Source organism: Oxyura jamaicensis, chromosome 1, assembly GCF_011077185.1.
Source record: "Oxyura jamaicensis isolate SHBP4307 breed ruddy duck chromosome 1, BPBGC_Ojam_1.0, whole genome shotgun sequence".
Taxonomy (NCBI): Eukaryota; Metazoa; Chordata; class Aves; order Anseriformes; family Anatidae; genus Oxyura; species Oxyura jamaicensis.
Window position 1 is genome coordinate 25,388,017 of NC_048893.1, and position 12,372 is coordinate 25,400,388.

Consider the following 12,372-nt stretch of genomic DNA (forward strand, 5'->3'; position numbering starts at 1 on the left):
GCAGGAACACGTTTTCACCTCCAATTACCAGTATTTCAAAAGTTAGTGAAGGAAATTCCAGAAGCTACGCACAGAACGTTCAGAGGGAACCTGCATGTGACTCTTGCTCATCAGTGTTAGACTTAGTCCTCTGCAGCCCTCTTCATCCTGAAGTGTCCCTACTCCCTAAGCATTCCAACTGGGCATTCTTTGGAACACTACTCCTAAAACAGAGCTTCGCATTCACCTTTAAAACGTTGAAAAGGATCTGCCTTTGAAAAGGCAAACATCTTCTTGCTGCAACCTGGCCCTAAGGCAGCCTTCTGTGTGGCATGTCTTTGTCTGGTGCCTGTTCTCTCATTACCGTTTGCACGGTCGTTTCATCTATTTTCCCTTTCTTTCCCTTCGCTCTTTCCCTCATGGCTTTGCAGAAGAAGAAGGGCTCTGCATTTTGCACACCCCCCAGTGACCAGAGGTCTTCAGCCCTCCCCCATACAGGTGTGTACTCTTCTGATGTTTAGCAGTTGTTTTAGCATAAAGATGGTGTGTTTTGGAAAAACAAAGGAATTCTAACTTGAGGCTCAGAAGCATAAGCTTGCTCACAGATACTCTTTAAGAGGGGTTGAGAATAACATTTATGAATGCTGACCTTAGCCACGCAGGCTTCAGTGGTGCTTCCAGTAGAGCTTAGCGTTGGCTTCGGTTAGTCTCTGACGAGCTCTGAAAAATTCAGAGAGATTGAATCAGCAGTTTCAGAGATTCTGCTCTCTAGAAGGCCCATATTATTCAAGCATTCATGTTTTCAGACAGAATAGGACAGGCAATTTTGCTTCTCTGCCTTATATCGCAGAGAACATTATGACGAGGAACACATTATCAGAGTGGCCAGAAGGCCACCTGTTAAGACGATACCAACTTCAAAAATGCTTGAGTACTGCCACAACCAGTGAAGGTACTGCGAGAACACTGAAGCATTATGAAGGCAGTTCTAAAAAGGAGGAAGGGTTGCAGAGAAGTCTTTTATCAATATGCCATTTTAGGCATATTTACTGATATGCTGACCAGACAAAAAAAAAAAAAAGGATGCTAGGAAGAAACTGTACAAGGAAAAAGCAGCATCTTGCTCCCACTCCAAAAAAAAGTCCAGACGTACATTTGGAGGTCCTTTTCTAGGCATCTTCTGAGGTTTACTTCCTCCAGATAGTAGTGCTTGTAACTTTCCAGTCTTGCCTGAATGGACTCATCTGGAAAAGTATGCTTTTGTGGTGTCTTTTCCCTAACATCCTCCTCTTCAGAGTTAGCACCTCTGCTTCTGTGCGTTAGGTTCTTTCTCAGCGAAGCACAAGGAGGGAATCTCATCAGATCTTGCGAGCCCAGAGAGGTTGCCTGTGTCTGAAGCAGAAAATGAAATTTCCATCACCACAAAGAAGAAGAGAACCATCCCCCCATCAGTCGCACATAGCCAGTTTCAAGGGCCCAGCCTCACTAAGGGGAGGCCACTCGCCTCCTCACTACCACCAGCAGTCAAGGCGGAAGCCAGAAACTACCACAGGTCAACGATTCCTTTTCTCAGTAGGAGAAAGTAAGCCTTTTCCAAAGGCTCCATGCCCAATTGACAGGGACTTCTGCGCCAGTGGAGAATAATGTGTCACAGAAAGAATGAGGGGCAAGACCCCCAATACAAACATCACCTGAGACTTCTGGACCAAGCACTTCTTCCTTGTCAGGCTCTTCCTTATCTCTGTCTCATGCGGTTGCGTTTGCCCGTGACCCACATTGTAAGTCTTCAGAAGACCTTTGAGGTATGCCACCGCTTTTTGCAGCTGGCCATTGCTCTTCTGCAGTTCTTCATGAGACACACGCAGAGCAGACAGTGCTTCTCGCAGGTCGCAAATTTGTGCTTCCCGCTGCCTGCCTTTTTCAGACTCCATCTCCAGATGCTGTGAAAGTTCTTTGAGCTGTGGAGAGCAATGCATAAAGGAGTAGGGCGTCAAGATGGTGTTTGTCACCTTCTGACTCGGTTTTAAAAGAAAAGTAAAGGCAGGCTAAAGGCAAAGAATAAGCCACCACGAGGGCACTTGACAATCCATGGTGGTCAGCCTAGTCTTTATGGAGGGAAATTGACTGCTTCCACTCTCAACCCCCCAGGCATGTTACTTCACTGCATTTTGTACTAACCCCTCTCCTATAGCTCGATTGATTTTCTACAGCATTTCCTGAATGCTGGCACAAAACTCAGCCCGCTTTGTCTGCGACTCTGACACAGGCACTGCCAATGCTGGTCCCAACATAGAGAGGTGAAAAAAATTACAGCTGTTTTCAGAGCACACCCAAGTGGTGTCACACCCTCTGTGTCTCAGAGCACACCTGAGTTTTGAGAAACTGCAAACTGCTCCGGTCAAACCTACCCACCAGAAGGTGGCTCCTAACGCACTGCCTTGTCCCTCCAGCTTGTGAAAAGCTCCTGAAAAGGCCCGTTGTGTTGGTCACCAGCGGAGAGGGGGAAGAAGGGAAGAGAAAGGACAACCACCCTCGCATTTATCCCTACAGTGCAGCCTTTCCATACCTCAGCTTTAACCGTCTCCAATTCCTTTCGCAAGCGCTCTGCGTCTTTCTCAATGTCACTGCACTGGCTCTTAGTAGCTTCAGGTGGGGCTTCTGCCACGGGCAGACTTTCAGGAGCACCAGGAAGCTCCAGCTGCAGCTGTCTGTCTTGATCCTAAAGAAATGGGGTTCCATGAGCATGACAAAGTCAGTGAGAACATGGGAATATGAGCTGTGCTTTTACTCGTTAGGTTCTACAACTGGGTCAGTCTTCTGACTGAAACAAAGGATTGGAAGTGCACCACCAGCAGGCATCTGCACAGCTGGGGACCTCTCTCCATCTTTCTTTGCCTCAACTATCAGCGCTCCTTGTGAGGGTTTCTGTTTCTTAAAACACAGGGAACGCTGCCTGCCTTTTTCAGACTCCATCTCCAGCTGCTGTGAAAGTTCATTGAGCTGTGGAGAGCAATGCATAAAGGGGTAGGGCGTCAAGATGGTGTTTGTCACCTTCTGACTCGGTATTAAAAGCAAAGTAAAGGCAGGCTCGTCTTTTAAGAGAAGAACAGCTTTAAGATCATTGCTGACAGGATTCCCCATGTTTCCATCCTTCCTCGGTTGTTCTGCAGTGGCACTGGGCTGAAAGGCACTAGGGATGCTCTTCCCTGAAATGCTCCTCTGCTCATGGGACATCAAACACACCTCTACCCAGGCACCAGAAAAAACGCCTATTGGGTGTGGGGGGAAGCGCTGCAGTGCAGAACGGAGTAGGCACGAGCAACAAATGCTCTTCCTGCCATTACTCTGAAAGCTTTGGAAACAGTGCCTCAGGAGGCCATTTTGACAGAACTGCTGCAGGAAGGCATTTTCTCTCTAGGTCAAAGCTGATTTTTGGTTGCAAGGATACAGAGGATATAACAGATGTTCCATTAAGTCCCAAAGGTCCGCTGCGATGCTGTCTTACTCTTCTCCCCCAGAAATATACCTTTTCTATACCTACTAAAAATACACTCGGGAGCTTCCTGCCTTTTATAAATAGATAAACACAAAACAAAAACCTTCACAAAACAAATAAACAAATCAAAACCAAAAAATGCAAAACAAAACAAAAAAGTTAACTTAATTTTACAGTGCCGAAACACAATGCCATTCCCTGTCATTTAACAGAACTCTTCTCATGGCAGTGAAGCCACGAGAATGCTCCGAGCCTTTGGACTGGGAATGAGCCACCATGAGGGCACTTGACTCCTTCTACAATACCTGCTATGTATGGCAACAGAAGGAGCATCAAAGAGAGAACAGACAATTCGCAATACAGGAAGCAGCATAGAAAAGAACAAAAGAGGTATGAATATTAATAGACAAAAAAGAAACCACTAAATCCTGCAGAATCCAGAGCTCACCTTTGCTGTTAGTTTATCAGCTTCACTGGCCTCTTCAGAGCAGCTGCTCGTCATGTCTCCTGCAGTATTAAACTGGGGCTCTCTTTCTCTGGCCTCATATTCGCTTAGTTTCTGCAGAGCTCTGTTCAGAAGCGTCCCTAACCTGCGCAGCAAATTAGTCAAAATAACAATGAGGTGAAGGAACTACCAGCCTGTTCCATGTTCTCAGACATAAACAGCACAGAGATGGCTTGCTTCTTCTTTAACATGCATGACAGACCAGGAGTTACTGCGAAAAACCAGTATTCCAGTGCCACAGATCACTTGGAGGATCCACCTTGCACCTCAATGGAAAAATAAATGGAGGAGGGACTTCCTTCCCTCCCAGGAGAATTGCAGGGCAGCCTGATTTTGCAGTTCTTTTGGCAGCTCTGGAAAACCATAGGCACGTGTACAGAAGAGCCTTGTAAGACCTAGCGTGAGGCTTGAATTTGGCACAGACGGTTACCCTCACCTATTTTTACATTCAGCCTCCATGAAGCTTGATTTCTACTCTATGGGATCTCTCTTTAAAGTACTAACAGGCCATACCTGTGACATTCTCTCCGCAGTTTACTGTTTGTTTTCATTTCCTGCTCGAGGCGCACTTCGACTGGGCATTTCAACTCGACCTGCTTCTTCTCTTTCGTTCTCTCACACTGAAGGTTTCAAAACAGAAAAGATACATGGTAGAACCAGTGCAGGGACAGTATCTACATGTGTTATGTGCAGATAGCCTAGGCAGATCTGGGTAGCAGTACTGGGGAAGCAGGAGTAGCAGGGCTTCCCCTTCCCTTGAACGTGCCCTGCCATAAAAGCAGGAGGGTTCCCCATGGCTCCCCTGGTCTTTTCACCCACTACCTGCCCAGCAGGTATTCAAAGACTAAAATAGTCTTTCACAGAAAGCATACCCATACCTGCTGGTGTGGATGCCCATCTGCGGTCGTCTGTGCTGACTGAAAGGCAGTTACCAAGTTCTCCGGGTGATTACGAGCCTACAGAAGCACAAAAAGAAGTGAAAAGTCATGCTGCATGCAACTTTCCTGCCTTACACCTCTCTGCCTCTCTTCCCCTCCCGCCAGTCTCAGTAGAGCACAGGGCTCACCCCCCTGCCTCCCCAGGCAGGCAAGAAGCATCATTTGCTTCACAGAGGCCACAGATGAAAGCCCCTCCTTTACGCCAAGAGGAACTGCTTTATTAGTGACTTGGGGCTGTGCAGCATTGTGCAAACTTGACAACTACGTCTCATGCAGGAGGAATATCTCAAGTGCAGCCTGAGATCTTCAGTATCACCACTGGTCTAAAGCAGAAAATACCTAGACCGGTGCATTCCAGCGAGCCCTTATTTTTCCTAGTGCTAAGAACTTCCTGGTGTTGTAGGACTTGCCGTAATATCATGGGAAAACTCTCAAAACCAGAAAGCTGAGGAACAGACCGGCAGGATTTTCAGAGCAGCCTACAGTCGGCACAGCTGATCAAGAACTCAACTCCCCAAAGCTCGCCAGAGAAATCTCATCTTACTTTGTCTCCACAGAACTACTTAGCTAGGCACAGGAGCTCACGGGGAAGAGGGAAGTTTATCACTGACTTACTGAGGCAGAGGCTTGCCGGTGTCTCTGAAGGGCTTCAATCAGTCTGCTTTGCTGCTGGATTGTGGCTTCCAATCTGCCACTTCCCGCTTCGAGTCTGAAAGAGAAATACGGGTCTCATTGTGGAACTCCAGAAGAGCACACAGTTTGAAAGAACAGTGTACAAGAACATAAGCTAAAGCTAAGGCTTCTTTCCAAATCCTGTATTAACTTTCTGTGATGTGACGAGGCAATCTGCTTGCATTCACGCAGTCCCAGAAAGCAGCGCCTCGCCCCGCTGTCTTACTACCCTGCCTACCCTTGCACACGTTCTTCCAGCTGTTGGACAGCTGCAGTTCCAAAGAATGCCTCCAGAACGTCTTGCACTTTCTCGGAAGAAGCTACTACTTCTCTCTTCTTATCCTGCAGTACAGTCGCCAGTTGTTTTACCCAGACCTCAGACTGAATACGCTTTTGTTCTGATTCTTCCACCTGCAAAACCAAAGGAAGAATCAGTCCATGGTGGTCAGCCTAGTCTTTATGGAGGGAAATTGACTGCTTCCACTCTCAACCCCCCAGGCATGTTACTTCACTGCATTTTGTACTAACCCCTCTCCTATAGCTCGATTGATTTTCTACAGCATTTCCTGAATGCTGGCACAAAACTCAGCCCGCTTTGTCTGCGACTCTGACACAGGCACTGCCAATGCTGGTCCCAACATAGAGAGGTGAAAAAAATTACAGCTGTTTTCAGAGCACACCCAAGTGGTGTCACACCCTCTGTGTCTCAGAGCACACCTGAGTTTTGAGAAACTGCAAACTGCTCCGGTCAAACCTACCCACCAGAAGGTGGCTCCTAACGCACTGCCTTGTCCCTCCAGCTTGTGAAAAGCTCCTGAAAAGGCCCGTTGTGTTGGTCACCAGCGGAGAGGGGGAAGAAGGGAAGAGAAAGGACAACCACCCTCGCATTTATCCCTACAGTGCAGCCTTTCCATACCTCAGCTTTAACCGTCTCCAATTCCTTTCGCAAGCGCTCTGTGTCTTTCTCAATGTCGCTGCACTGGCTCTTAGTAGCTTCAGGTGGGGCTTCTGCCACGGGCAGACTTTCAGGAGCACCAGGAAGCTCCAGCTGCAGCTGTCTGTCTTGATCCTAAAGAAATGGGGTTCCGTGAGCATGACAAAGTCAGTGAGAACATGGGAATATGAGCTGTGCTTTTACTCGTTAGGTTCTACAACTGGGTCAGTCTTCTGACTGAAACAAAGGATTGGAAGTGCACCACCAGTAGGCATCTGCACAGCTGGGGACCTCTCTCCATGTTTCTTTGCCTCAACTATCAGCAGCTCCTTGTGAGGGTTTCTGTTTCTTAAAACACAGGGAAGGCTTCACGTTTTTTCTCTTTTGGGAACACAGGCTGAGAGACTGGGCAGGGGCTTTCTTCCTACACAAAAAGGTGGGCAGTGGAGAATGGAATCTGCAGAACTATTGTTGCCTCCAATGGCATTTCAGCAGTTGTAAAGCAGAAGCCAGACTTCTTTCTGCCAGAGCTCAAGCATGGCCTGGAATCTCCCTGCTGCTTCTGAGAATATGCTCATGGCCAAGGAATGCACACTGAAAGAAGAGCTGCAAGCCCCCAGTGCTATTCTCTGGTATCTCTTCATTGTTGGCCTTAAAAATTGCCACGTAAAGCTTACTGGAGCGCTGGTGAAGTATGGTGAAAAGCAACAGTCCACTCCTGGCCAGCCCCTTTGAGAAGCTCAGAAGATTTTAAGCAGCAGGAAGAATCTTTGCTGCTTCATTACGTAGAATATGCTTCCCCTAGGCTGGAACTCTAACCAAAAGGCCAGCTGCAGCGAGACCCAGGTCTCCTAGCAGCTTGACCAACCTTTGTCCCAGTGCAAACTGAACAGCTGGGCTGGAGCACAAGTAGTTCAAGGGCTCCCAGTCACAAACTCGTGGCAGAGGCAGCAACAGAGGTAAGCGAGCCCAGAGGTAAACTTGCCCCAAAGTAAGCGAGCCAAGTGGGAGCCCAGTGGGTCCTTCACAGAAAGTACCTTGCAATCGCAGGGCAATTCAGCCTCTTCCTCCTGCTCTGCTCCTACAGCTGGCAGGGCACCTACAAGGGATGGACGAAGCAAGGCAGCGTGAGCATTCCTGGCACTCTGCTTTTCCCTGCCAGTCAAGCCCTGCCCCCAAATACGGGAAACGGTCTGACATCAGGCCACATTAGTTGTCCTCATCAGCTCTTCCACGCTTCAGGATCCTACCTTTTCTATCCAAAGCAAGTGTGCTCAGTAAAAAGTGCTCAGCCCTCAGAGAGCAGAACCTGCTGGGGCCTGCTGTGTTTTGTGCAGCACCAGCAGAAGCTTCTCCTGTCTTTTCACAGCGTGCGCGTTCTGCCAGCTTCTTGCAAAGGCTACACGCAGAAAGAGAGAATGTACAGGCGGTCAGATCCAAGACATCCTTGCCTAGGATCCTTGCTCTTGCCTAGGACAGCAACTGACTTGGAACCAGTTCAGAATTGTCTGTTTGCGGTGTCAGTCTCCCCATGATGGTGGACCTTCTACGCCACCAGGGATCTCCTCTTTGAGGGTTTATCTAAAAGGACGCTGGTGAGATCCCCACTGAAAGGAAAGGTGCCTCTTTCCTGGTCAGTGGAGTGGAACTGGGCTTAGCAACACAAGCGGGATTTCTAAGAGAGCCTTGTGGGTGGAAGTTCTCCTCTACTTCCAAATCCTCTCTTGACTGGGGAAGGAGATTTATGAGAAGACATCACTGAGCCCAGCTTCAAGAAAAGTCTGAAGATATCATTAAGCCTTTGTGCATCTACCACAAAGGGTGACAAATTGGCATGGACACTCTGACAACTCAGCTGCTCTAACAGTGACGTACAAAACACTCACCCAACGTGTCCTGACCAGAAAGCATAATCCGCAGCCGTGTAGCCAGTGATATCTTTGCAAGTAATGTTGGCACCATAGCAAAGAAGAAGCTCTACTAAATCCGTTTCCCCATCATGAGCGGCTAGCATAAGAGCAGTGCTAAAGCATACAAAAGATGGTATGAAACTGCAGCTTTTGCAGGCTCTGTGTTGTTGTTATTCTAATCCCTGTTTGCTCCCCAAACAATTCCCTCCCCGCTTCCTACAAGCACAGGAAAAGTAAAGCCACACACCGGGGAGTGCTGGAGGACTGAGGCTGGAAGGCACCTCAGGACGCCTCCTGGCCAACTGCCTCCCCAGAGCAGACTCAGCCATGAGGCCAGACCATGTTTCTCAAGGCTTCTTCCACTCTGCTCTTCAAAGCCTCCAGCGATGGAGGCTGCTCAAACCCCTGGCGCCACCTGCTCCCCTCATTAACCTTCCTCATGCTGAGAGGGTTTCTCCTGACCAGCTGTGGGAAGGCCTCATTTCACTTTATGCCCATTGTCTCTCAGACAACACTGACTCTCTTTCTCCTGATCCTTCCAGTAACAATGCTAAGGAGACCCACATGCACCTTGGAGCAATGCCTCACCTTCCAAACGCATTTTGAGCACACACATTTGCTCCTTTTTGAAGAAGAAACTTTACCATCTCTTTATGATGGCTGGAGATAGCAAGAAGAAGCGGGGTATTTCCCTCCTGAAAGGATAAAGAATCCCAGTCAGAACAACCCAGATGAATTAGGTGCCTTTCCCAACGAGCAGTGCTACCCAAATTCAAAACTTACCCAGTTCTTTGCTTCAAGGTGTGCACCATGCTCAACTAACATCTCTGCTAGAGATGTGTTAGGAGCTGCGGCAGCCAGATGAAGGGCAGAGTTGCCTTTGTATCCTTCCACGTTTGGGTCAGCATGGTGCTCTAGCAGAATCACCACGCATTCTTCATGCTGGTTCTCCACTGCCTGCAAACAACACAAAGAAAAGGAAGGACTTGTGGCATGTTTCACTCTGTCACAGCTACAGCAGCTTCCCAGTGCTGGAAGGTAAGAGCGTCTTCCAGCATGAGCTGTACGGCTATTACGTGCCGATTACAGCTTTCGTGTTTCTCTACAGGTCGGTACGAAGAATGCGGCAAGACACTTGTCACTGGAAGCACAATCGATAAAGCCCCACTTAGAGCAGAGTACCGTGTTCCACATACCTTCATCAGTGGCGACCTGCCAGTGCCGTCGCAAAGGTTCAGCAGGCACTTCTCTTGCACCAGGAATCGAACAATGTCTGCATGGCCGTTTGCACAAGCAAGGTGCAGCGGTGTCCTAAAACCAAAATCAATTAGCCTTCCACAGGCAGGCAATGCCCCAATCACTTTTGGCTGTGGAACACGTGCAGGGCCACACGTGCAGGGCCAATGCCAAGTGGAACGTAAGCTTTGGAGGCTGTGGAACTCCATGAAGACTGTGAAGTCTGTGTAATCCTCCGAGTTTTTCCACTATGACTCAAGCGCCAGAAGGGCGGTGAATGCCCTGACGCTGATCACCCACAGGACAGGAGAGAACTGCCTATGCCTGAGCGGCTGCTAAACAACCCCACAGGGAGAGGACAGGGCAGTGGCAGTCGGCGGCACACCCTCCAAGCAGTGCTTGAGCCGCCCCAGCAATTCCAAGCAAAGCTGGATTTTTCCCCTCTGCCAGATGAGAGGGAGAGCCCTCTCAGTGATCAGCTCTGACCCAGGGTTCCAGAGGAGGCAGTGCCCTTGCTGCTGTGCTCCTGACTCTGCCCTGGGCTTCAGCCGTCTCTCTGCGCAGGGCTGGAGGCTTTGCCAAGGGCTGGTAGGAGCATGTTCTCCTGACTGTGCCAGCGACTTCAGGGTGAGAGGCTGCCTGGCCAGACAACGCCCAGTCTCAGCCCTCCATTGCCTCAGCTCTTGCTGACACCTGCTGCAGGAGGGCTGTTGCCAGAGCCGCGTACGCAGCGGCACCAGGCTGAAGCTCGCACGCCACGGGAGAGCTAGCCCACCCCAAGTCTTTATGTGCGCCCCTGAGCCCCTCACCGCTTTGCCTGGTCTTGACAGTTTTTGCCTCGTTTCTTCAGCCACCAGTGCCGCCTCAGCCAGGCCAGGTTGCCATGGGCGGCCGCGCGGTGCAGCCCATGCAGGCCTTCCTCTGGCAGCTGGTGGACATTGCTGTCTCTGGACTGGGGAGTGCTGCTGGGCATCAGAAGCTGCTGGCTCCAGCGGAGGAGCCTCAGGGGCCTCTGCATGCTGCAGCAAGGATGCGGGCACAAGCCCACCTGGGGCCACCAGAGCCCTGCGGGCCCTGCTTGTGTCCAACACAGACAGGCGCAGGGGCAGGGGAGCCGAGCCCTGAGCAGAGGCTGTGGCCTGGTGCTCCCAGGCAGGGCAGGGACACACTGATGCTCCCAGCCAGGGCAGTGCTGTTGCTCCCACAGCAGAGGCAACAGCACTGAGCACTGCTGCTGGCAGGGGTGCATATACACTGTCTCAGCTATGGTGTCACAATGGGCATCACCAGGGGCGTCACAAGGTGTCATCTTAAGTTGGAAGGCCACACTCCCCCACAGTCCAGCAGTGACTGCGGCAGTTTCTGGCTCCTGCCTTAAGAACTGTTTGTGCCTCAGCTGACGTTCTTCCACAGTGTGGATGGGGATCTCGGGCCATGCAAAGGGGCAGGGCTCCTCGGGAGGCTTTGAGAACGTGCCTGGCTGGCAGGGGCACTGCATTGCTTCCCTGTGGCCATGGCTGAGCTGGCACCTGCCCCAGTTGTACTGGGTCTGTCTGGGATGGAGTTAACATTCCCTGCAGCAGCCCATATAGTGCTGTTCTCTGCACTTGTACAGAATCATAGAATCATAGAATCATTAAGGCTGGAAGAGACCTTCAGGATCATCTGGTCCAACCATCACCCTACTACCAATGTCACTCCCTAACCCATGTCCCTAAGTGCCAGGTCCAACCTTTCCTTGAACAACCCCAGGGATGGTGACACCACCACCTCCCTGGGCAACCTGCTCCAATGCCTGACTGCTCTTTCTGAGAAGAAATGTCTCCTAATTTATGACCTTATCCTCCCCTGGTGCAACTTGCGGCCAGTCCCTCCAGTCCTGTCCCTAGTTACCCGTGAGAAGAGGTGGACCCCCAGCTTGCCACACCTTCCTTTCAGGTAGTTGTAGAGAGCAATAAGGTCTCCCCTGAGCCTCCTCCAGACTAAACAACCCCAATTCCCTCAGCTCCTCCTCACAGGACTTGGGTTCCAGGCCCCTCACTAGTTTTGTAGCCCTTTTCTGGACACGCTCCAGGGCCTCCATCTCCTTCTTGCACTGAGGAGCCCAAAGCTGAACACAGTACTCAAGGGGCAGCCTCACCAGAGCAGACTACAGGGGAAAAATCACCTCCCTGTTCCTGCTGGCTACACTATTCCTGTTACAAGCCAGGACGTCGTTGGCCTTCTTGGACACCTGGGCACACTGCTGGCTCATGTTCAGGCGAGCATTGACCAACACCCCCAGATCCTTTTCCTCTGCAAAGCTTTTGAGCCACTCTCCCCCAAGCCTGTAGCACTTCACGGGGTTGTTGTGGACAAAGTGCAGGACGCGGCACTTAGCCATGTTGGACCTCATCCCATTGCTCTCTGCCCATCGAACCATCCTGTCCAGGTCACTCTGCAGGGCCTTCTGTATTTTAGGAGTTGTTTTAGCTGTATTTTAAGTGTGGTTTTCCAAAAAAACAACGCCCAGTTTGAATGTTTAAGGAGTAGGGACACTTGAAGATGAAGAGGGCTGCAGGGGACTAAGTCTAACGCTGATGAGCAAGAGTCACATGCAGGTTCCCTTTAGATGTTCTGTGGAATTTCTTTCACTAACTTCTGAAGTGCTTGTAGTTGGAGGTGAAAACGTGTTCCTGCCTTGTGCTTTTCCTTCTTATTTT

At 50.1% G+C, this 12,372-nt stretch overlaps 2 protein-coding genes across 2 annotated transcripts; both read right to left on the reverse strand.

Annotated features, from left to right (window-relative positions):
- Positions 1 to 532: 532 nt before the first annotated feature.
- LOC118179009 (cingulin-like) lies at positions 533 to 8,875 on the reverse strand. The gene is made up of 7 exons (XM_035347997.1): positions 8,774 to 8,875; positions 7,562 to 7,693; positions 6,507 to 6,659; positions 2,546 to 2,698; positions 1,755 to 1,937; positions 1,133 to 1,371; positions 533 to 699 (listed from the first exon to the last, which is right to left on the reverse strand). The coding sequence occupies exons 1-7, from the start codon at positions 8,873 to 8,875 to the stop codon at positions 645 to 647; spliced, it is 1,017 nt and encodes a 338-aa protein (XP_035203888.1). The 3' UTR covers positions 533 to 644.
- A 14-nt stretch (positions 8,876 to 8,889) lies between these two features.
- On the reverse strand, positions 8,890 to 10,862 carry ANKRD7 (ankyrin repeat domain 7). The gene is made up of 4 exons (XM_035321816.1): positions 10,480 to 10,862; positions 9,631 to 9,745; positions 9,218 to 9,391; positions 8,890 to 9,129 (listed from the first exon to the last, which is right to left on the reverse strand). Exons 1-4 carry the CDS (start codon positions 10,686 to 10,688, stop codon positions 9,019 to 9,021), a joined length of 609 nt encoding a protein of 202 aa, XP_035177707.1. The 5' UTR covers positions 10,689 to 10,862; the 3' UTR covers positions 8,890 to 9,018.
- Between the last annotated feature and the right edge of the window lie 1,510 nt (positions 10,863 to 12,372).